The 25272-nt window shown below is 44.4% G+C and overlaps 2 protein-coding genes across 3 annotated transcripts in view; one reads left to right on the plus strand and one right to left on the minus strand.

Annotated features, from left to right (window-relative positions):
• The window catches only part of NOS1AP (nitric oxide synthase 1 adaptor protein), a 768603-nt gene that overhangs the window by 44411 nt on the left and 698920 nt on the right, over positions 1–25272 (minus strand). The window lies entirely within an intron of this gene.
• Positions 8430–24213, plus strand: LOC138294187 (spermatogenesis-associated protein 46-like). The gene is made up of 2 exons (XM_069233349.1): positions 8430–8534; positions 23544–24213. Exons 1-2 carry the CDS (start codon positions 8441–8443, stop codon positions 24062–24064), a joined length of 615 nt encoding a protein of 204 aa, XP_069089450.1. The 5' UTR covers positions 8430–8440; the 3' UTR covers positions 24065–24213.

Raw genomic sequence — 25272 nt, forward strand, 5'->3', positions numbered from 1 at the left:
AATGTTAACAACTAATGGACAATGCTAATGCAAGTATTTTGGTGATTTATGGGGGAAATATGCAGAGCATCGCTGATGGCATTTGCTGATCTGTTGTCCTGCAGGTTTGCCGAAGCTCGTCGGGACAACTGAGCACAGGATGGAATTAAAAGACAAACACCAGCGACATTTTGTGAGTAGTGATAGCAGCATGTCCAGTGCACTTACGATGCAAGGTGAGTCTCTCTACCCCTTGCATCTCCCACCGAACCCGTGCGAATTCTTTAAAGATGCACACGCATTCAAAAGTACACAACATAATGAAAGCCACTCCACACACTGGCTCGTTAGTGAAGAGGAGACATCCTTTACCTCAAATCACTGCGGCCACCAGGAAATGGCACCTCCAAAACATTTCAGAATTCACATATTTCCCATACTTTTTCAGCATTCTTCAGGGTTGTACCTTACTTAATACGGTCTAGGGGAACACTGCCAGGGTCACCCACAAAAAGATTTTCTGTTTTTCTTTTACTAATCCGTTTTTTTAATACTAGTTTTTGGTTGTCGTCTAAATTAGCCTTCAATTCTCAGTCAAAGGCCTGTATGGAAGACTTCTGGGGCTGCCTAGAAGAGGGTCGAACGGGTCTGCTGTGTAGACACTTGATAAAGGTCTACTCTCTGTGCACACGCTCATGGTAAATAGGTATTTTCTGTTGTTCACTTGGGCGGATCTTATTCCCCTGTTTTGTTCATTTACCAGAACAGTAATATGTTTTTAATACTGATCACTTAGAGACATGGTGATATAGTTATATAACAGTGATGTTTTGAGAAGTAAGGCTTTCTGTTCTTTTATCAATATCCAAGACATTTAGAAATAAAATATTAAGATTCCATGAAGTTTGATACTTAGGGGGTTATTCTAACTTTGGAGGAGGTGTTAATCCGTCCCAAAAGTGACGGAAAAGTGACGGATTTACCACCAGCCGTATTACGAGCCCATTATATCCTATGGAACTCGTAATACGTCTGGTGGTATATCCGTCACTTTACCATCACTTTTGGGACGGATTAACACTCCTCCAAAGTTAGAATAACCCCCTTAGTTTTAAGGGTCCAGGACATTAATTTTCCAAAGTCCTCTCAAGGTTTATGACATTTAGCTTTAGAGACTAGGGAGGATGGGGATTGCTGGGTTTTGGAGTGGTCTCACTTCATTGTAGCTTTGATGTGGCCCCATCTTTGGGGGCCGAGGGTGGCATGCATAGTGTGGCAGATCCAGCACATGATAAATAAAACTGTCTACCAATCGTACAGGCTGCCTTCACAAGGCCTGAGCAGGTCCTTTAACTGTAAAGGAACAGCGGCGGTGGAGCTCGGTATCCTAGGCAAAGGAGAAATTATACTGCACGAGGCCAGCAAAAAATGGAAGAAGAATCTGACTGGGAGTGAGATTTTGATATTTCTTGACTACAGCCAAGCCACACCTTGCAGGAGGGCTAACTTATAAAGTATTAAAAAGGAACTGCTCCACCTGAAAAGCGAGGCCTTTTTAGGGCACTCAGTGAAGCTCAGAGTCATCTTTAGTGGGTGCGGCATGTAGGATGAAGCAAATTCTTGGAGGCACATTGTCATCAGTCCACAGGGAGCACTGGAAATTGGCTGATGGTTTATTTTTTTAGAAATTGTACTCTTGTTTGGATCTAACCATTAAGTAAATGCTCCTGCCTCAGCCTAGTTTAGGACTTTATTCGTTGAGTATAATGTTATTCTAATCTTTAATGCTCACTCTGCCTTTTAAGCAAAGATAGATTTAAGTTTTGTTTCCCACCTGCCTTCTCTCTCAGCTCTTCCCTCTGGGTTTCTGCTGGATGGGAGAAGGGTGACCGGTATCATGGATATTGATCACAAGATTGTTGTTTTGCCCACTTGGGAAATGAACCAGGGGTGTTTGAAATAAAGTATTTGAGCATTTCCCAAAGACAGCACTTCGTCCATAGGGCATTATACTTAGAAGGTTTAAGGACCTATAACACTTAAGTTATACCAGCCCAAGAATGTTTTGTTCTAAAGACCTTTATTATTTAATTGTAAAGAACTGGGTCATTTAAGTTTGGATCATTTCGTTTTTAACACCTAGGATTTTTCAAACTAAATGTCTTTCACCCTTACACCTAAATGTTTTAGATTTTAAATGCTTAGTGATCCACTGACTTTGAAAGTAAACAGCTCAAGTATTTTCAAGAAAATGTTTGGGACTCTATAACGAAACCGACGTGTCCTTTCACTCAAATTCCTTGGCTCATTTACGATGAAAGATCAAAAGTAATTACCTTTGAACCTCCTTGAAAATTGGTCCTAACTTCCCAAAGTCATTAAGTTGCAAAAATAAATTCTTGTTTAAACACATTTTATAAAAAAAAAAAATAAGAATCGGGCATTTCATTTATAATATTTCAGATATAAAGCGCCAAGGCATTCAATTATGAATTTGGGGGTTGTTCTTATATTTCAGTACACCGGCAGAGCATGCCCATGTAGCACAATATTAAAAGAAAAGGGCAAAACTCCTGAGCTGAAGATATTAGGTCTAAAAACCATAGTCAAACTGTGGGCAGGCACTACAAATGCAAGAAGACACCAGGAATGGAGCTCATTGGAAATAGCTTTATGCAAGGGTTGAGTTTTAAGGATTCGGAATGTGCTTGAAAGGTGAAAATCCTCCCCAATTCTGTTCTAATAAAAATGTTTTTAATAACTATCACACATGGAATCCAAAAAAATGGTAATTTCCTTCATGCTTATATGAAATGTGGCTATGGTAGGAATGTACTTCAACTTGCCTACAGGCTTACACATGAGTATCAGGATACCGAACTACTACTTCCATTGCTGTAAAACCCCCACCCAAATGAGAGACGTGCACTCATGTGTAGGCACAAACGAAGTCTGATACATAAACTTTCACAAGTTTATTTGCATAGCATTCTCATCGTGCAGCTGAAACAACCCAACGCATTTTGGTGTTCACAACGCCTTGATCACAGGAGCACATATCTGCACAGCGGACATCACCACTATGAAAAAGGGGGGAGGGGGGAGAAGAGAGCAGAGAGAGAGAGAGGAGAGAATATACACATACACACACACACGTACCGGATCGGTCCTCATAGCATGGGTAAACACTAACGCACCCAAACAAACTCCATCCTTATGAGGGCCAGTGTGTTATGAAGACTTCTTCCTCTAGTGTGTTTAGGTAGTTTAGAACGAGTGTATCAATAAACTAAATGTGCAGTTATATTTGTCTCAGTCCGTTTATAACCTTCCCTACTATCAAAGTGTATATGGAGTTAGAACAGTAAATGCCACTTCATTACAGTCAAATGCCGGTCCTCATAATTAAAGGTGTGTGTGTGTTTCATAGTGGTGATGTCCACTTTATAGCTATGTTTGAAATAATGTTTCCATTGAAAAAGCATGTTTTGACTTGCATGTGACATCTGATCTCGTGGCTAGATTTGCGTACAACGCGGTAAAGAACTAACTCAGTCAAGTTTCAGCATGACAAGTTTCATGAAAATCTGTTCATTGAAAAAAACGTTAAGCAGATTGGGGAAGTGAAAAAGTGTGTATTTTCTAATTTTAGCTCGCATGGGAAAGTTTGCCAGATGATGGAGCAAAAACTGCTGAATGGACTTACACCAAACTTGGCATGAATGTAGAACTTCAAAAATCAGATTTTTTTTATTTTGTGTAAATATATGTTCATTAGTGTTTGAGATATAAGTACTTGAAAAAGGTGCCCGCTGAGCTTGATAAGTTTTGTATTTCTTTGTATAGCTTGACAGTTGAAAAGCTTTTTGTTAATGTGCTTATAACTATGGCACCTTTGATGAATGTGCCTGAAATGTGGCAGACAAAGATTACTATTGGCATTTTTTTATTTGTGCATACCTATAAAGGGGGACCCAGTTAAAAAGGATGGACCAAAAAAGTGTCCATTTATTTATACATTTTTCCTTTGTGATTATTCAGAACAAAATCGGACACAGGTTAGCTAAAATTAGTTTTCTATTTGTATGTCACCTTTTGTGCCAGTCCATAAATAGAATACATGGTTGGCGGGGGGGGGGGGGGTCAATAAACTTTGTATCTGCTTATAATTTTAACGCTGTTTATCAGTCCCTCTAAAGTCTGTTAAATAGGGAGTCATAGCTAGTGCTGGTGTAACAGCTTTTAGGAAGATCCGATGTGGGGGCAAAGTTAAAGAAGACCGGGTGGGTGTGGGGTCACAAACAGACTTGATTTACTATTTATTCTGACACAGTTTGATGGATCTGTACAATTCTGACAGGGACATAACATATTTTTAGTATTTTTAAGTTTGTGCACAATCAGCAAGGAGGGGGTGAGTGTTCATTTGCTAATAGCATTGGTATGATGCGAAAAATCTGATCAAATTTAGGCAGGTGCTTGGAACATTAGGGTTTTAGTTGGTATGCCAAATAATGTGCCACTTCATCAAGGAGGACAAAGTTAAAGGAGCAAGGGGCAATACAATAGTCAACTGCCTATAAAATTGAGCGCTGCTTGATGAATCTGCATCAACTGTTTTGGGCAGTTAGCAATTTACACTCGAAGGTATTTCGGATTTGAAGTAGATCTAATGGGGCAGTAGTTGAAGAGGAGAGGTCAAAACATCTTTGATTTACAAATAACTTTGGCTCAATGTGATGGATCGCGTCATTTGTCAGAGACATACTTAGCATGTTTAGTCTACCCTTGGTTTTCTCGGTTTCAAGCAGGCCCAACAAGAGAGGCTTATGCAAGCGTGGATGAAAGAAGTGCCCATCTCCTAATAAGTTTGGCACTGTTTGATGAATCTACATCAAAATTGGCGGCCGTTTAGTGGATTTAACTTGTTGCTAATTATGTCCTCTTTTGAGCACATCTGTTGGAGCCAAAGAATAATGAGGGCAATTACACTTTAGTTCACAATTTTTTTTTGTGGTGTTGAATTATTGGGCACAAAATTTGACAGCTGGCAAACTATGCCAAGGACAGGCTCAGGCACACAGAACAAGGTCATTGGGCACAGGATGTGGCAGAAGGCAGTGCATACCTTTGAGTAGGGACATGGCCGGGCATGCACAGCTTGTCTTAGAAGGCCATGGCAGTCTTGGAGGGGGTGGGCTTGCTTTGTGGGGCATTGGAAATTAAGTAAATCATGAACAAAACATCCCAGAAACAAACAGTTAAAAATAGAGTTATGTTTGAGGCTCAAATGCTTAAAGCCACTGACATTTATCAGTTATGTTAAGAATGCACACATCACTTGACCTAATTCACAGACATCTGTCATGATCTTCTCCAATTAGGTCTTTTTTCATAGCAGTCGACCATGACTTATGATGTGTGTTGTTTGTATTCTTAAACATAACTGGCAACTTCCAGCACTTTTACGTGTTATGAGCCTCAAACATAACTCTGTTTTTAACTGCGTTTTTTCATTGGATATATCGCAAGTATCAGACATAATCTCTCCGATATAAAGGTACAGGTGAATTTAGAGAGGGCTATGGAATGCTACATTGTCCTTTGTTTACTATGATCATGTTGCAACTGTACAACCTGTGTACCTAACCTGTATAATTGTGACTATACAGGGAGTGCAGAATTATTAGGCAAATGAGTATTTTGACCACATCATCCTCTTTATGCATGTTGTCTTACTCCAAGCTGTATAGGCTCGAAAGCCTACTACCAATTAAGCATATTAGGTGATGTGCATCTCTGTAATGAGAAGGGGTGTGGTCTAATGACATCAACACCCTATATCAGGTGTGCATAATTATTAGGCACCTTCCTTTCCTTTGGCAAAATGGGTCAAAAGAAGGACTTGACAGGCTCAGAAAAGTCAAAAATAGTGAGATATCTTGCAGAGGGATGCAGCACTCTTAAAATTGCAAAGCTTCTGAAGCGTGATCATCGAACAATCAAGCGTTTCATTCAAAATAGTCAACAGGGTCGCAAGAAGCGTGTGGAAAAACCAAGGCGCAAAATAACTGCCCATGAACTGAGAAAAGTCAAGCGTGCAGCTGCCACGATGCCACTTGCCACCAGTTTGGCCATATTTCAGAGCTGCAACATCACTGGAGTGCCCAAAAGCACAAGGTGTGCAATACTCAGAGACATGGCCAAGGTAAGAAAGGCTGAAAGACGACCACCACTGAACAAGACACACAAGCTGAAACGTCAAGACTGGGCCAAGAAATATCTCAAGACTGATTTTTCTAAGGTTTTATGGACTGATGAAATGAGAGTGAGTCTTGATGGGCCAGATGGATGGGCCCGTGGCTGGATTGGTAAAGGGCAGAGAGCTCCAGTCCGACTCAGACGCCAGCAAGGTGGAGGTGGAGTACTGGTTTGGGCTGGTATCATCAAAGATGAGCTTGTGGGGCCTTTTCGGGTTGAGGATGGAGTCAAGCTCAACTCCCAGTCCTACTGCCAGTTCCTGGAAGACACCTTCTTCAAGCAGTGGTACAGGAAGAAGTCTGCATCCTTCAAGAAAAACATGATTTTCATGCAGGACAATGCTCCATCACACGCGTCCAAGTACTCCACAGCGTGGCTGGCAAGAAAGGGTATAAAAGAAGGAAATCTAATGACATGGCCTCCTTGTTCACCTGATCTGAACCCCATTGAGAACCTGTGGTCCATCATCAAATGTGAGATTTACAAGGAGGGAAAACAGTACACCTCTCTGAACAGTGTCTGGGAGGCTGTGGTTGCTGCTGCACGCAATGTTGATGGTGAACAGATCAAAACACTGACAGAATCCATGGATGGCAGGCTTTTGAGTGTCCTTGCAAAGAAAGGTGGCTATATTGGTCACTGATTTGTTTTTGTTTTGTTTTTGAATGTCAGAAATGTATATTTGTGAATGTTGAGATGTTATATTGGTTTCACTGGTAATGATAAATAATTGAAATGGGTATATATATTTTTTTGTTAAGTTGCCTAATAATTATGCACAGTGATAGTCACCTGCACACACAGATATCCCCCTAACATAGCTAAAACTAAAAACAAACTAAAAACTACTTCCAAAAATATTCAGTTTTGATATTAATGAGTTTTTTGGGTTCATTGAGATTATGGTTGTTGTTCAATAATAAAATTAATCCTCAAAAATACAACTTGCCTAATAATTCTGCACTCCCTGTATCTCCAGAGTAATTATAATAACATTGTAACTATTTTACCTGTATGTAGTACTAATGCTGTAACTATAAGAAATCTGTGTCTGTGACTGTATCTGTGTCTAATGCTGCAATTATACTACCCGGTTAACTATGCTAATGCTGTAATTGAACTGGCAATGTAACTATACAAGCAGTGTAACTATAATACAGCTTTATCTGTAACACTAACTATGAGTGCTCTGCAACTATAGCAGTACTGCAACATTACTACATCTGTACCTATACTATTTCTGTATCTATACTAACATTGCATCTATGCGTTCTTAAGCTATACTATGCAGTAACTATTCAAACTCATTAAGCAAGTAGCCTTTGCAACTATACCACCTCTGCAGTAATACTAGGGCTGTATCTAAACTCTGGAATGATACTACCTATATTTCCTTAACAATGCTAAACCTAAAGTAGGTCTGCACTATAACTTTGCTCATTACTAATTGTAAACCATTTCTAATAATATTATGTCTAACTGTCCTATCTAAATATAGTAATTTGTAACTATTCTAGCTGTGTCACTGTACTGTCAAAATAAATTGATGTGTTACTATACAACACTAACTGTACTAGTGAACCAAGTCAGTCAACAATACTCCAACTACACTTTTTAACTACAGTAATTATACTTCTTCCGCTGCTTTGGTAACTGTATGACTTGTACGCCTTAACTGTGCAACTGTAATTGTTAAATAAAAGTATTGTAGCAATACTGTCTCTGTGACCACACTAACTTTAGTCACACCATAAACGTATGCTGTAAAAAGTATGTTTTTGGCCACATACAATTATTTGTTGTTTTCTAGATGTGTTTCTCCCGAATTTCAATCAATAACGTTGTGAGCATCTTACATGATTCTTTCAATGTTAAAGTCTGCAGTTTGCATGAATACCACTTACTGTATTGTTGATAAAGATAATTTAATATTATTGAAATTATTAATAATTTTTTTCCTGCAGCCTTTTCAAGAGCCCACAGGTCTAATGGCTGGTCTGGTACTTCTGGACAATTCCATTGACTGTGGTCACGAGCCACGGGGGATAAGTTTTATGGGGATATTGGCAACTCATTCTGCTGCCGTCAAGTAACAATGGTGAAAGACAAAAAACAAAGTCCAGACTGTCAGGGGAATTTATGTGGATTTTATTAATTAGGGGTATCATTTCTTCATCCTGCAGGTATGCCCAAGCTAGCTATGGTATCCGAATCCAGAGGAGACGAGCGCAACAAGCACCGGCGCTGTTCTTTATGCAGCGACAGCAGTTTGTCCGGTTCACGCATCTGCCATGGTGAGTCTACATCCCTCATGCAACTTTATGTAAGTGCATAAAATATTTTGTTTCCCCAAATTTAAAATGAGACTTAATTTAAGAAAAAAACAAAAATGTAGAAACAGCTCTTCTCAATTAGCGTCACTGCATTCTTGTTTTTTTTCAATCTATTTTGCCCTTGTAAACCCATCTGAACTGCTGACATTGCATGCCCTTTGAGTTTATGATTTGACCCTTAGAACCAGAGGTATGATTGTGTTGCCTATCATAAAAAATTAATTTCAGTGGGTTTAGGACCACAAGTATAGATTTTAATTAACAGGGTTTGGAAGGACACACACACACACATCCCTACATACACACTGATACCTTGATGACATTATTGTACAATTTAGATAATTATTTGAATGTTTTATTGCAAAAAAAATGCAGGGGCATAAAACCCATATTTCAAAGAGACCCATGCAACAATAAAAATATTTCACAAGCCTAGGTGCAATATGGGTTTCATCATCATAATGACAGCCTCGAAACCCCACTGCGACCTTTAACATAGTCGGGCCACCAAAAGTATTGGACAATGGATTAGCAAATTACGTAGCATGGCTACCTAAAAATAAGGCAAGCAGAGGCCAAATATAGAGCACGTTCTTTTGCAGTATTATTTTGATCAATCTGAGGCAGAAATATGTATTCGGTGAGTTCTGCAAATTGTGTGCCAAATATGTGATAAATACAGTAAATCCATAATGGCGTGATAAATGCTGCAGCCACAGAATTGAATGATTTCTGTGGTCCTGACCATTTTTAACTATTTTCCCAATAATCTAATCATTAAAGGTAAACAAAGCCTAAACATTCTAATCAGAACTCACTCTTAGTTGCACCTTCAAGAAAACAGCTTTAACAATCTCTACCTCGTACAGACAGAATGAGTTCTTTAACAACGCAAAAACTGTTCTTATCTAAAATTCTACATTCTTAACTACAAAAGTAGGTATTGTTCTCTTGTTTTACTGCATACACTAATAGCATAGTCGAGTATTGTATTTACGATTTAGAAAAAACCTTCCCCATTCAAAAGAAAACAACAAAAAAAGCCTTTAAGCTTGCTGCTAATAAAATACAAAATGATTGATATAGTTCTAAATTGGCATGTAGCGATTCTAGTAACATATATTAGATCAAATTACATGGATATATATATAACCAACTGGCGGTTGCCAGTAGCTAGTTATAGATAGGACCTAGTTTCTATTGGAAAAGCGTTTTTTTTTATTTTATTTTTTTACTTTGCTGCAGGTTGATGAATCGTCACAAAATTTTCCAAACAAATTTGACGCTCACTTCAGCTGCTATATGTAAAGTTTCAGGGTGATTCGTCAAGCAGGGACAGAGACAAAGAGGGAGTCCTAAAACGTGTTTTCCCCATTTTAAATTCCATAGGGATTTTGAACACAACTACAGACCAAACCGCTGGGCAGATTTACTCCACATTTAGCAGAAAGCTAGCTTTTGATCTGGAAAGCACCTTTTTTGTGAGTGGTGTAAATGTATTCAGTAGTTTTGTAGTCATTAAATGAAAACTGTAAGAAATGGGGTCTATAGTTGGCAGTCGGTTTGCACCCTGTCCAAGTAGGGACCCTCACTCTAGTCAGGATAAGGGAGATACCTGCTCAGATAACCCCTACTCAACCCCTTGGTAGCTTGGCATGAGCAGTCAGGCTTATCTCAGAAGCAATGTGTAAGCATTTGCATATAACACACAGTAATAAATGAAGACACTACAAAATGACACCACACCAGTTTTAGAAAAATAGCCAATATTTATCTATTTAAAATAAGATCAAATACGATAAAAGTCAACCATACAGTAATAAATATATTAATTATGCAAGATTTACTCAAAATTACAGTTCCTTGAAGTCCATAGCTTCACTTGGGGCTATCACAGCGTCGTGCTTCTGTGTCGGGAAGACACGCAATCAGTACCTGTGGAATTGCAGGGTATTGTGATCCTCGCGGGAGCTCTGGAGAGTGGTGGCACTGGCGCCACGGTGTCAGTTTTGGAGTCGGTGTGGGAGTCGTAGGGCCCTTGAAGTCACACGCCTAGCGGATCGAACTCCGGGCTGATGAAGTCAGAAGCGCTGGCGTGGGGGATGCGATGCGAAGTGGGATGATGCGGCGTGTGTTGCCCACAGGCCACGTTGCAGGCAGCGGCTTGGTGACGGTGTCTAGCTGCATCAGTGAGACCAGGGCTGCGGTGTGAAGCAGGGCGATGCGATGTGCAGTGTCATCAGGTCACGGTGCAGGCAGCAGCGTCATCATTGCAGAATCGCTATCATCGGTAGGCCCAAGCCAGTGGTGCGGGTCGGGGCTTCATGACAGTCATGAGCGGTGTCCACAGGCGTCGGTGAAGGCAGGATGCCTGGTGATGACACTGGAGTCGATGACGCTGGCGTCGGTGGAACAGGGCTGCGGTGCGGGATGAGATGGTGCTTCGTGTACCTCACGAGCGTAGGCAGCGGCACCAGTGTCAGCAGGAGCGGCATCATTGGGGACGCCCAGGTTGCGGTGTGAGCAGCGATTCTGGAGTGCATGGCCCACAGGTCATGGTGCGAGCAGCGGCTCGGTGAGACCGGGGTCGCAGTGCGAAACGGAGCAATGCAACTCCGTGCGGCATCAGCAGGTCACGGTGCAGGCTAGCGGCGTTGTTGGCGATGTCGTACTGGTTTATCCTCTTGAACAGCACAAAACACACAGTTCCTAGTGTTGCAGGTCGAGGAAACTGAAGTCTTTGGTGTCCCTGAGACTTCAAACAGGAGGCAAGCTCTACTCCAAGCCCTTGCAGAACTCTCTCAAGCAAGACACACAGCAAAGTTCACCCTTTGCACTCTTTTCAAGCAGAAGCAGTAACTGCAGGCGAGTCCAGCAAAGTAACACAGCAAAGGGACAGTACTCCTTCTCCAGCTCTTCAGCTCTTTTCCTTGGCAGAGGTTCCTCTTCCAGAAAGATTCTACCAGTCCGTGGTTTGGGTCTTCTTCTTATGCCCTGTTCTGCCTTTGCTTTGAAGTTTGCCAACTTCAAAGTCTCAAGTGCTTTCAAGATCCTTCCTTGTCCAAGCCAGGCCACAGATGCACACCAGGGGGTTGGAGACTGCATTCTGTGAGGGCAGGCACAATCCTTTGAGGTGTAAGCGACCACTCCTCCCTCCACTCTAGCTAAGATGGCCCATCAGGATATGCAGGCTACACCCCAGACTCCTTTTGTGTCACTGTCTCGAGGGAATTCACAACAGCCCAACTGTCAAACTAACCCAGATGGGGAATCCACAAACAGGCAAAGTCACAGAATGGTTTAAGCAAGAAAATGTCTATTTTCTAAAAGTGGCATTTTCAAACTCACAATCTAAAAACCAACTTCACTAAAAGATGTATTTTTCAATTGTGAGTTGAGAGACCCCAAACTCCACATATCTATCTGCCCTCAAAGGGAATCAGCGCTTTAAAATGATTTAAAGGCAGCCCCCATGTTAACCTATTATGGAGTTTGGCAGTATTTCACTGTTAGGACATGTATAACACACCAGTACATGTCCTACCTTTCATATACTGCACCCTGCCCATGGGTCTACCCAAGGCCTACATTAGGGGTGCCTTACATGTACCAAAAGGGAAGGTTTGGGCCCGGCAAGTGGGTAGACTTGCCAGGTCGAATTGACAGTTTAAAAGTGCACACACAGTCACTGCAGTAGCAGGTCTGAGCCACGTTTACAGGGCTACCTCTGGTGCACTTTAGCAGGGACTTACCAATAAATCAGATATGCCAATTATGGATAAACCAATCAACAGTACAAGTTACCTAGGGAGCACTTGCACTTTAGCACTGATCAGCAGGGGTAAAGTGCACAGAGACAATAAACCAGCAAAACAAGAGTCCAGTAAACCATAAAAACAGGAGGTCAGAAGGCAAAAAGACAGGGGAGACAGGCCAAAAAGATGCCCGGTCTAACAAAAACCAAATTTGTATATTTATATGGACACAGATCCTCCTCGGATTCGGAGGAAAAGCGGGGCCCTGATTGGCTGGCCGCAACCTGACAGATAAATTGTGGCCCCCATTATGTTTCTCACATTACCCGAGGGTGGGAAAAAACAGTGTAAAAACATCTAAGGGGTCAGGATACAGGTATTCTTACTCCATAGGACACATGGGAAGGTCCCTTGTAAACAAAAAATGTCCCTGGGGTATGGGTTTCCCGGGAACTAAGAATGCTCGGGGGATGGGCGGCAGCACACTTCCCCTTTTTTATTGGTTTGGCCACGGGTATGGGATTCCCGGGACCTAATAAGACTCAGAACAGGGGCTGGATGCAGCACCCCTTATATTTTGGGCCCAGGGAATGCAGACTTTGGAGCCCAAGAAAGCTTGGGAGGGGGCTGCACGGGGGTGCAGGAAAACAGCTAGATTCTCTGTTAAATTATCTCTGCGGAAAAAAAGGCCCTGAATCCTGCTCTCAGTAAAAAGATCGTAATTTTTTGCAAAAGCCCTGACGTGTTTCAGGCCCCCTTGGACCTTGATCATGTGATGAATATCAATTCCATTTTGCTCATGTGTTATTGGATTAGAGTTCATTGCATCACTTTCCTAATGCACCTGTGTTATTGGGATTTGTTGTCCAGGTGGATTGCAGAAATCATGAAAGGTGCATAGTTCACATTAGTGATTTTTTTGGGGGGAGGGGTAGGGGAGTTTCATAATGTTCATTCAAGAATCACCTTCGGACGAAGTTTATTCATTTTTCAAATATTTTGTTGCCTTAATGCATTTGTCTACCTTTTCTTTCATTCATCGCCTCATGGGAAATGTATTTTGTAACGTTTCTGATATATTCACAATAGCTCTATTGTGTGAGGTTTTAATCAGATGCCTTGAAAGGCATATTTAACAAATGTTCACCTTGTAAACAAACTTCAGAGAACAGAACTCTCTTGTATTGACTTTAGAGAACAGAACCCTCTCGTGGACTAGGCTTTTTTAGGGAAGGGGAGCCAGTCATTAGACACCATGTGCATGGATACTCATAGTTCGGTGCACGTGGTCCCCTTGAGCTTTCATGCGGCCACACCAAATGTTTTGGCCCCTGGGAAAATGTTTGCTAGTACCTACGCAGTCGTGCACTATCACAGTGCCAGTGTGTGAAAATACAGACACGGGAAAGGGTACATCAGTTACCGGCATGATGTAACTGAGAGGAATACAGAAGTGCCTTCAGGGATTGTGTAAAAAACAAAAACGACGTGGGTGAGTTTTTAAGATACATGTTCGGATGCTAATTAATAGTAGATAGGCAAATATTCAGCCCAATAACAACGTAAGAGTAGAGCCACCAAAACAGGAGTGTGGACATACTCAGTAATCATGTTTATATGCAATTACGTGAAGGCCATGTGCAGAGGTTCATTACTTTAAAGAAGTAATTAAAATAGAAAGCATTCACATGATAAGATAGCTCTGTAAAAGAGATGTTAAGGTTTTGTTTAAAAAAAAAATCATAACTGAAAATATTTGCAATACCAAAGTAAAATTTCTCCTAAACAACTTCAGTTGAAGGGGCATTGTGGTTAAGGTGAAGTACACAACAATAATTCCCCAAATACCTTAAAATAGGTTTGACAGAATGGAGGCATTATAAGAGGCAAACACACAAAGTATATGCACATTTAATCTGATTAAAGCGGTGTTTATGCAGCAGATGCACCTGAACAGGTAACCTCTACTCAATCAATCAATCAGGAATTTGTAAAGTGCATTACTCACCCATGAGGGCCTCAAAGTGCTGTTGGGGGGGGAGGGGGGGTGGAGCTGCTAATGCTCGAACAGCCAGGTCTTGAGAAGTTTCCTGAAGGTAAGGAGGTCTTTGGTCTGGCGCAGGTGGGTGGGAAGAGTGTTCCACGTTTTGGCAGTGAGTTGCAAGAATGATCTACTGCCGGTTGTAGTTCTGCAGACATGTGGGACGGTTGCGAGGGCCAGGTCGGCAGAGCGGAGATGCCGGGTCAGGGTGTAGAAGGAGAGCCGTCTATTGTGGTATTCTGGTCCGGTGTTGTGCATTGCTTTGTAAGCATGGGTGAGGAGTTTGAAGGTGCTTCTCTTGTTGACTGGGAGCCAGTGCAGGTTTCTCAGGTGGTATGTGATGTGGCAGTGGATGTCCAGAATGAGGCGTGCGGAGGCGTGCTGGATGCATTGCAGCCTCTTCTGGAGTTTGGCCGTGGCTCCTGCGTAGAGGGCATTGCCGTAGTCCAGTTTGCTGCTTATGTGGGCTTGGGTGACTGTTCTTATGGTTTCGGTGGGTATCCATTTGTAGATCTTTCGGAGCATGCGGAGGGTGTTGAAGCAGGAGGAGGAGATGCTGTTGAATTGCTGGGTCATGGATAATGAGGAGTCTAGAATGAATCCTAGGTTGCGTGCGAGGTCGGTGGGAGTCGGAGCGGCTCTGAGAGTGGCAGGCCACCAGGAGTCATCCCATGCAGAGGGGGTGGAGCCAAAGATGAGGACTTCTGTCTAGTCGGAATTGGGTTTGAGGCAGCTGCTCTTCATCCATTCGGTGATGGCCTTCATTCCTTCATGGAAGTAGGTCTTGGCAGAGTCCTTGGTGTAGGAGAGGATCAGCTGGGTGTCGTCAGCATATGAGATGATGTTGAGGTTGTGGGATTGGACGATGTTAGCGAGCGGGCCATGTAGACGTTGAAGAGGGTCGGGCTGAGGGACGAACCCTGGGGTATGCCGCAGATGATTTTGGTGGCCTCTGAGCGGAATGTGGGGAGGTGGACTCTCTGAGTTCTGCCGGTGAGATAGGAGGTGACCCAGTCCAGGGCTGTGTTGCGGATTCCTGCATTGCTGAGGTGTGAGCGTAGGGTGTGGTGGCAGATGGTGTTGAACGCAGCTGAGAGGATGAGGGCCATGGTTTCGCCATTGTCCAGTATGGTTCCGATATCGTCTGTGGCGGCGAAGAGGCGGTTTCGATACTGTGGTTGCTGCGGAATCCGGATTGAGAAGGGTCCAGGGTGCAATTCTCCTCAAGTAAGCGGGTCAGTTGTCTGTGTACAGCCTTCTCGATTACTTTTGCAGGGGAGGGGGGCAGGGAGATAGGCCGGAAGTTCTTGAGGGCCTTTTGGTCCGCCTTGCGTTTTTTTAGGAGGGCATTTATCTTGGTGTGCTTCCAGCTCTCAGGGAAGGTGGCGGACTCGAGGGAGCTGTTGATGATCTTCCGTAGTTAGGGTGTGATGACAGAGCTTGCTTTGTTGAGGATGTGGTGAGGGCAGGGGTCAGATGGAGAGCCAGAGTGGATGGTGTTCATGATTTCGATGGTGTTGTTGTCGTTGACGGGGGTCCAGGAGAGCAGGAGGTTGGTCGGAGGTGAATCTGTGGTGTTGGTGGTTGCTGAGTGGTGTGGGTGCTGAAGCGGTCATGTATGTCTGCAATCTTACGGTGGAAGGAGGAGGCTAGGGAGTCGCAGAGGTCTTGGGATGGCAGGATGTCGTTGGAGCTGGGGTTGGATAGTTCCGTCACGACGTTGAAGAGCTCCTTGTGGCTGTGTGCGTTGTTGTTGATTCGGTCTTTGAAGGTGGTTCTCTTGGCGGCTTGGATGAGTTGATCAGTGTCGGTGATGTCGATGGGTGGGTTCCGGGAGAGGGTCGCGATAAGTTGGTCTTCAGTGACCTTGTTCCAACTCTGTCCAGTGGAGTTCAGTGGTGTGGCTGAAGGAGATGTGATTGCTGATGGTTAAACTAGGGTCGAGTGTGTGTCCTGCGGAGTGGGTCGGTGTCATGACAAGCTGTTTGAGGCCAAGGTTGGAGAGCAGGGTGGCGGTGTTATTGTCATTGGTGTTCTCAAGGTGGATGTTTAAGTCCCCAAGGAGTATGTAGTCAGTGGATGCAAGAGCGTGCGTGCTGATGACATCTGTGATGGAGTCGCTGAACTGCTGTCAGGGGGCAGGGGGTCAGTAGATGAGATTATCTCAGAGGGTGTTTGGAGCAGTGTGGATCTGGAAGTGCAGGTGCTCGGCAGTGCTGAGGATGTCTTCGGTGCTGGTCGTGATCCTGAGGGTGTTCTTGTGGACGATGGCGATGCCTCCTCCTGGTCTGTTGGAGCGGCTTCTGTGGGTGATCTTGTAGCCGTCCAGGATGGCTATGGCAATGTCAGGCGCTGAGGAGGGGTTCATCCAGGTCTCGGTCAGGAAGGCGACGTCTGGGGAGGCTGAGTCGAGTAGATTCCATAGCTCTACTGCGTGCTTGTGGATGGAGCGGTGTTGAGGAGGATACATCTGAGAAGGTTGCGTCCTGCCTCGGTGGGTGAGTCATTGGTGTGGAGGCTGGTGAAGGTGCTGTTCCAGCAGAAGAAGGGTCCACGGGTAGGCTTGAAGGCAGGCAGGAGATCGGCCGGTGTTGAGGGTGTGGAGGGTGGCGTTATCGTAGTGAGGACGTGCATGGCGGCGGTGGGGGGGGCGGGAGCCAGAGGTTCAGGTGGTGGGCGTGGACGGGCACAGACGGACTTGCCTTTGGCGTGCCCACTGCCCGCATCTGCTTCGCAACCACGCAGCAGTCGCCATAAAGTAGGGAGGTGGGAGGGAGAGAGGACAGCTGGGAGGTGGGAGTGGGGGCTAAAAACGGCAAGACAAAGGGGGCGGGCCACAAAAAGGGGGCGGGCAGCAGCGACAGGGGAGAGAGAGATAGGGGGGAGAGTGAAAGTGAGAGAGCGGAGTGAGAGAAAAACGAGGAGGAGAGTAGGGAAGCAAAAGGAGCACAAAGGGACAGAAGAGAAGCAGAGAGCAAAGCAGAGAAATTTGGAGAGAGGCAGAATGTAGCCTAGTAGGAAAGCAGAGCTCTCCCACTAGACACCAAGGATGAGGCACAGGCAGAAGCCTGTGGGTGGAGGAGGGCCTCAAACTCCTGACAGGGGTCTACTGGCACTAATTGTGTCAATCACCTGAAAAGAGTTCACGTCGCTCATCCTCACTTTGGTGTGCTAGTTGAGAGCCTCCTCTCCTGTATAGCAGTACAGCATCCTTGCTTATATCTAGAACACAGAAGAGAAACCGATAGCACTTCAACACTAACCATAAAACGTGCTGCAGTACTGTTAGTAACTTGGACTTTTCACTGTAATAATCAATAGGTCACTGCAGGCCCAGTGCACGTGTTCCAAATGTCAGGGAACGTTTTTTTGGTAACATATGTTTACTGGCATGGCACAAATATGTACATACGGGCACTCATAACTGTATATGCACACATCCACACTGCACATGAAAAGTTCAACATGAAAAAACGGAAAGTGGTGCATTTTTAACATCAGAGCAAAAACATTTCAGTATACTGTGTTCCCTCTGGAATTAAAAACGTTCAGTTTATTTGCATGTTCCTCTCATGTCTCAATACTCGGTTACCTCTGGGTTCCATGACGTCACACTGCAGTGAGTCCTCTGTGATGTCACATAACTCGTCAGAAACCTGAGTAACCTAATATCATGCGATTACAGGTGTGTACAATACAGAGTGACTGATTTATTATTTTACAACTGCTATGTGACACAGAAAGTAATACAATATACTGCTCATCCTTCAACGTTGCAGAGCGCTGCTTGTTCACAGAAACCCTGCGACCCCAAATCTCTGCAGGTTTTCCTTACTAACATAACCTTCCCTGGCTTCTTCCTAACCAGTGTATGGTGAGCTTCTTAAAGCATGATTTGGCTACAATATGCATGGATCTCGCTTTAATCAACGTCTAGCATTTCCAAGGAGACTGCAGAATGTAGGAGGGAGGTACAAGGGAAACGGTAGTGCTTATTTTGTGCCTATGGCTGCTGGTTATTGGCATCAACAATAATTTTTGGGTACCAGGACATATTTTTCATCACCAGAAAAGGGACAAGGAAGGAGGAAGAGACACTGAGGCAAACTGAAAATGCAGTGATGTGAATAATCTTAAACAATGAGAAATAAGAAAACAAGCTTAGGGTGGTTTAAAAAAAGAGGCATGAGGTGGAATCAAGGCTTGCTATTCGGTAACAGTGTCCGCTTTAGGGTGGTGCAACCACTGCGATCACACGTGGTGCCAAGGTCGAGAGGGTGCCATTTGAGTCACAGGCTGAACAGAAATAAGAGCAGCCTGCTGAGATCTGTGTGTGTGCGGCCTTTTTTCAGGGATTAATTACAACAGCATGCTAACTCTGGAGATTAATGCGCTTGATGGACAGATCTGTGATTCGTTTAGTGATGGTTTTGGCTCATGCTAAAGTAATAGAGGGTTAAAGTTCATGCTGCAAAGCACAACATGTATACAAACTACATACTTGTATTTTTATGTAGATAACTGTGAGAGAACAGGGCTGATTGCAGAGGCCCCCTAACTTTTTGCCCCCATTTTCCACTTTTTGCTGGTGTTTTCCTGACTCTAATGGTGCCCTGGGTACTGCTAACCAGTCCCAGGGCCTGTGCTCTGTGTAAAATCAGTATGCAAATTAGGCTAATTATAATTGGCTAAGTCAATCTACCTATAAGTCCCTAGTATATGGTAGGGCATGTAGGTTTAGGGACCCCAGCACAGGTAGTGCACCCATAGGTGCACTGCTGAGGTGCCCAGTGTCATTTTAAAGGCAGGCCTGCCTTGCTGGCTGCTTTTAAATTAAAGTTATATGCAAATTCGACTTTGGAATTAAAAGTAGTTCCAAAGTCTTAAACTACCTTATTTTTACATATAAGTCACACCTATGTGCCCTATTTGCCCCCAGGGCTGGGTGCCATGTAACTATAAGCAGGGACCTTATAAAAATAGTTTTATAAGCTCTGGTGAGGTAAAAACAGCCAAATTCGTTTTTCCCTCATTGTAGTGAATTGCCTTCATAGGTTAGAATGGGGAGACTTTATTTTAATTCTAAAAGTCCCCTTAAGTGACAGATACTAAGAGTTTGGTATCAAATTAACCGCCAGTTGTTGGATTTAATATAACTTGTTCAGGTAAAGAGTTTTCAACTTTACCTGAAAAGTTGCCAACTTCAGCCCTGCATTGTTTTTGCTGCTGCGCTCTGACAGGCTGCCTTGATGAGGTGTGAAGTGGCCTGGCTTCACACAAAGAGATGTGCCTGTGGGAGGAGATCTCCCCTCAGCAGATGGTGAGGCAGGAAGGGGGAGGGCTGCCAAACTGGTCTTCAAAGGCAGAGAAGGACATTTGGAGCAACCCAGGAACACTCCACATCCTGCAAACCCAGACAATTAGGTGCCCCCTTGATTAGATTAGGAGAGGGCAGGAGAGGGGTGTGTTTAGGATTTTTAGCCACACCAATGGTGGGTCTCAGCCAGATGTAACCTCCAAAAATCACTTTCAGCCATTATGGATTTTCGAGGAATGTTGCTCCCTGGGATTGATTTTTGCCACACTTCCCAGGAAGTGGTCATCACAGGGGGAAAGACCCTGCCCCTGATTGGAGAACTAGGACCCCCCTGTTTTTCACCCAGGAGCAAGGATAAAACTGGCAGACCTGCACCCACACCTCAGTGCCCTTCCAGATCTCCCCCCCCGGGAAGAACTACAGAAGAAGAAGGACTGCCCTGCTGGACCCCTGGCCTGCAACTGGGCCCTGCAATCTGAAGGACTGCACCAGCTGCACACTTGGGCTTCACCACAAGAAGGACTTTGCCTGGCTTCAACTGGTTCAAGGAGGGGCTCCCTGTTTGCTACAGGTGAAAATTGCTAACCAGAGCCCCCTGCACCAACTCCTGAAGAAATCAACCAGCTGACCACTGTCCAGTGACCAAAAAGGAGTTTGTGCCAGGGGCATTCTGGGAGTTGTAGTCCACACCCCCAAGGATCATCTCAGAGCTTCTGGAACCTTGGGGTGAGCTCTGGACCCCAGAAGAACCTTAAAGGAACATCTGGGAGAAGATCCAGAAGTTTGGAGAACTTTTGAAAAAAAGCTCCATAGAGGGACCGACCTGCTGCAGCAACTCAAGCCGGCTTGCCTCAACTGCGACCCGGCCTGACTTGCAGGTTCGTCCCGGTGAAGAAAATCTCCAAAAAAGATACTAAGTCCGAACGTAGGAAGTTGACCGGGACCTTCCACCCAGCATATCCGAGGAGGGTTCCAAGGACGTCGGATCAAGATCCAGGTTTGCCCCAGTCGAAGGATTTTCACCTCGAAAAAACGACTAAGTCCGAAGGTAAAAGTCTCCACCGAGGGTTCCCGTGACACGTATCCGAGGATGAGTTCCAGGAGGTCGGATTGGACTGGCAGGTTCGTCCCACCGAAGAAAATCTTCAGAAAAACAACTAAGTCCGAAGGTAAACTTTTGACCGAGGCCTCCAGCAGGCTGTAGCCGAGCGGGGCTCCATCATGGTTGGCCTTAAACTTTGACTTTGCCCCGGTCGAGGTGCGACCAGACTGGCGCTTTTTGTTTCTAGGCGCTAGAAAACAATAATTCTTTAAAAATTCATATCTCCGGTTCCCCTTATCCAAATTTATTCGTTTTTGTGTCATTTTAAAGATAAAAATATAATCCATTTTTATAAATTGTTTTGGATTTTTAAACTGTTTCCTGTGTTTTATTTAATTACTGTTTTGTTATACTTGAATGCTTTACACTCTGTCTCCTAAGTTAAGCCTTGCCACTCGTTGCCAAGCTACCAAGGGTTGAGCTGGGTTTAATTTACTGAGACCTAACAGGACCTAAGTGGAGGTTAGTGGCCTATTGCTAAGTGTAGGTACTTACCTGTCCTTACCAATAACCCATTTTCCAACAATAGCTCAGTGGGTTATTGCTGTGGTCACAGAGATCATCATGGTATTTGCACTTCACAAGTTACCATCCTAATGTAGCACAGTGAGCTATGAACTGGTTTTTAAGTTCTGCGTGCAAACTACAAGGCATATGTTTAGAACCTTTTTGCTTTTGTTCTCACTCTTTCATCATTCTAAAGTTGCTAAAAAGAATTCCTTTGGGTAGTATTACATTTGTACTACTATAGGCAACCCCAACCACTGTGTAAGATTTTATATATGGAGTTTGCAGGACAAATTTACTAACAGTTTGCACCGGATTTGTATCTCAAAAGTGTCCCAGACCTGGTGCAAAGTGTTGTTTTACTGCCATCACAAATCCTGAATTGTGTTGGAAAGTAGCCCTAAAGTTATGGACCACTAGGCTCTACTTTGCGCCACTTTGTCTCAAGTGGATGTAATTTGGGTGGCACATGGACGTTCCCATGCAACCACTCAAGGATTCTTATACTAATAGATAACTATTATCATTGGCAGAAAAGGGATTTGTGTCAACAAATTACACCTCCTCGAAGCAGGTGTAACTAACTGCTCAGCACACACCAAGTGTTAAGGGTTAAACCTTTTCAAAGCACAGAATTTTGTGCTGTAAGGAAATGACCCTTACAGTACAAAACCTATGCTTGACATCAGATACACACCCCTGCACTATGGTGCAAGCATGGCTGTGCATGGGCACAAGACTGCATAAGGTAAACCAGCGCTAGGGGAATGAGCAATAGTTTGTTAGTTGAGCAATAGTGTCATATCTTAGTAGAGATGGAGCTGTAGTGCTCCTTTTTCGCATATCACTGTGTAGCAACTTTAGTTCCTGTGTTGTGTGAAAACTTAGCAACTATGCCCTTTCTTTTCTCCAGATGGAGCACTCAACATATAATGCCTACCTGTATTGGTGGCATGCGACTCTTAGACCTCGTGGCCCTCACTGTCGCATTTAACATTTCCTATGCATTGATTTACACATTGTTTCATTGTACCCGCATAATGTGTGTGTGATGTTAAGCTCTCCGACACCCAATACTGATATGAGGGGAGGTATAAAAGAAATTAAATGAATGCGAGAGAGGGATGAGGGGTGCCAGCGGAGAGGGTAGTGAGGGAATCAGGAAAGAAGGGCGTAACTGAGGCCTGGGTGGCCTCAACAAAGATTGTTCCATTGGGCACCACCAGTTTGGTAACCCCCGGCATGTGGCAGCAGCATGATTGGGCTTTTATGACAAACTATAGGCTGCTGCACTTATTTATTTATTCAATTAATTAATTAAGCATTTATGTAAATATTAGAGAAAGACTTGTCAGTCAAAACAAGGGTGATAGGACGTGCAGTAAGAGAGACAATCACACCCCCAGCACATGACCTGCCACATTATCCTCTGTCCTTCTACAATTCCTCGCTTAAATATAAGCCTATTTGGTATAATTACAGCTCCATGCTCATATGTATGTGCAAAAGTAAGTTTATCTTAAAGGGTATGTGAGTGTGCCTATGGCCCTCATTACGAGTTTGGCAAGTGGCTGAGGCTAGCTGCCAAACTCGTACCACCATCTGACCACCAGTGTGGCCAGAACACCGCCGGCCTTATTACAAGTGTCCCGCTGGGCCAGCAGGTGGAAACAGCATTTCCACCCATCGGCCCAGCGGGAAACTGGGCCTTAACATTGATGCCGGCGCATAATCGAGCCGGCGGGTGCAGTAGCACCTGCTGCGCTTTCCACTACTCGTAATTCGGGTAGTGCGACTGGGCTGTCCATGGGGGCCCCTGCACTGCCCATGCCAAAAGCATGGGCAGTGCGATGGGGCACCCAGTGGGCCCCCGATACCCTCATTCCGCCAGCCTTTCCATGGGGGTCCAACCGCCTTGAAAAGACTGGTGGATTCGGGAGTCGTAATCCCCAGGGCAGCGCTGCATGCAGCGCCACCCTGGTGGATTACAACCGCTGAGACCGCCAGGCTGTCGACTGACGGCAACCTAGCAGTGTCGGCGGTTGGACCGTGGCAGCTCCGCCATGGTTGTAATGAGTCAGTCGGACCGCCACGACCACGGTGGTCCGACCGCCACTGCGAGTCTGGCCATCTTAAGACCACCAGACTCGTAATGAGGGCCTATGTCTGTGTGCATCATATTGTCATACAGTGTCCTACAGCAATAATGTAAGCAACTTCCAACACTATTGTTTTGCTTTCTTTACAGAAGAGTCTTCGGACTCCAAATTCCTAGATCTGGCCCGGGCAAACTGCACTGTATACCGTCCCTGGTTCTCCCCCTACAGCTATTTTGTGTGCCTGGAGACAGACAGCATGCTGGAATCCTGCTGCCTCATTGAGACACCTGTGGATGAAGCAAGGGAGACTGCCGGGGACGTGCCGCGACATTGTGGCGCCAACAGCAATTGCTCCGCCCCGTCTTCGCCATGTAGCACATGCCTCCTGGGCTCAAAACGAAAATCTACGTCGACGCTGAGCCCTAAAGACACCATTACTTCCCAAGATATTATCATGGCCGCCAGGTGGCTTCCATCGCAGCAGAACGGCCACAAATGCATGGCTTGCTGCAGGATGTTCCCCACCCTCCACTCGCTGCAGAACCACATTAAGAACGGGGTGCAGGACGGCTTCAGCTGCAAGGCCTTCTACCGTAAACTTAAGACATTCTGGCAGCGGGACAACAAGCAGCGCGCCCTCGAGGCATCATCGTCCGAGAAGGAGCATTGAAGATCACAGGCCTGGATGTACAAAACATAGCTCAGAATGATTATATTTATACATCTCTGCTTTCACTGATAGGTTTTTACTGCCTAAAATGTGCTACTCTGAGGTCACAGGGTAATAATGCGTGACCGACTACCTGTTGGGTAACAATAAAATCACTATGTATATTGCATTTGCGGCTTCCTAAATGATGGCGCCAGATCAAGAATATGTTGTAATAAACACAACTGATACTTTCCAATTCAGCCATCTATACTTCAGTTTTGAAGTATTCCTCTCTTTTCTTGAACTATCAAATGTATGTCTTTTCATGGGATGGCCTTACGATTCTTGTAATTAGAATGTTTCCCAGAGAGCTGTGGGAGGGGATGACTAGTAACCAGAAGAAGATCTCATTATCAAGAACTGTTGACAGATAACAACGCCCTCATTTACGTAACAGTTTCGCAAATTTTGCATTTAGGCTTGAAAAAGAACCATATAAGACAAGTGCTTGCCAAGTGATGTCATCACTAGATTCAGCGCTTCTGATGCAATGATGTCAGTAGAGTGCAACAACTTAATCTAAATTGGCCCTCTGGCACTAGAAGTGTTTTCCACATAAGGCAATTTAGATCAGACCACAATGCTGCATCTGCTGCAATGGAACCCAGCACAGACACTTCAGTATATGAAATCTAGGCTTTAAATATTTAAAGCGGATACATGGGAGCGGGTGTTAGTGGGTGGGTCTGGGGCATAACCTGCCACCAAATCCCCACTCTTCCTTGAGAGTTTTTCTTATTTAACGGGCGCCTCCAATCAATGCCACTGCTTCTAAGCTCTCTGTCTCACTGTGCAGATGTTCATGCTTATAGCCATTAATGCATGGAGTTTGTCTACCGCCACTGTCGGATTGACTTAACTAAAAGAGAGGAAGAGGCAAAAGGTGATTTTTCAGTTCATTTAGACACTAGGCAATTTCTCTAGCGGTGGCTGCCAATGGGAAGTTCATTCCCCTGCATGGGGAACTCGACTTGGATGGAGGAGTAAACTCAAGAAGGCTTCTCTAGGCCTTTGAAATCTGATGTCCTATCTCATTGGACACATGAGGCGTCTGACTAAACGTCCCAATGTCAAAGTCTGCTAACCTTTAATGTTCAACCTTCATAGTATTTACAGCGCATATCTCTGAGACAGGGTTTAGATCAAGGGTACAGGCTCTGAAACAG

This window comes from Pleurodeles waltl, chromosome 4_2 (genome assembly GCF_031143425.1).
Source record: "Pleurodeles waltl isolate 20211129_DDA chromosome 4_2, aPleWal1.hap1.20221129, whole genome shotgun sequence".
Classification (NCBI taxonomy): domain Eukaryota; kingdom Metazoa; phylum Chordata; class Amphibia; order Caudata; family Salamandridae; genus Pleurodeles; species Pleurodeles waltl.

What these genes read in the sequence shown, in the direction of transcription:
- LOC138294187 (XM_069233349.1), top strand. Translation starts at nt 8,441, where the DNA reads ATGGTATCCGAATCCAGAGGAGACGAGCGCAACAAGCACCGGCGCTGT. An exon ending in CGGTTCACGCATCTGCCATG is followed by an intron (nt 8,535 to 23,543) that starts GTGAGTCTACAT and finishes CTTTCTTTACAG; the next exon opens with AAGAGTCTTCGGACTCCAAA.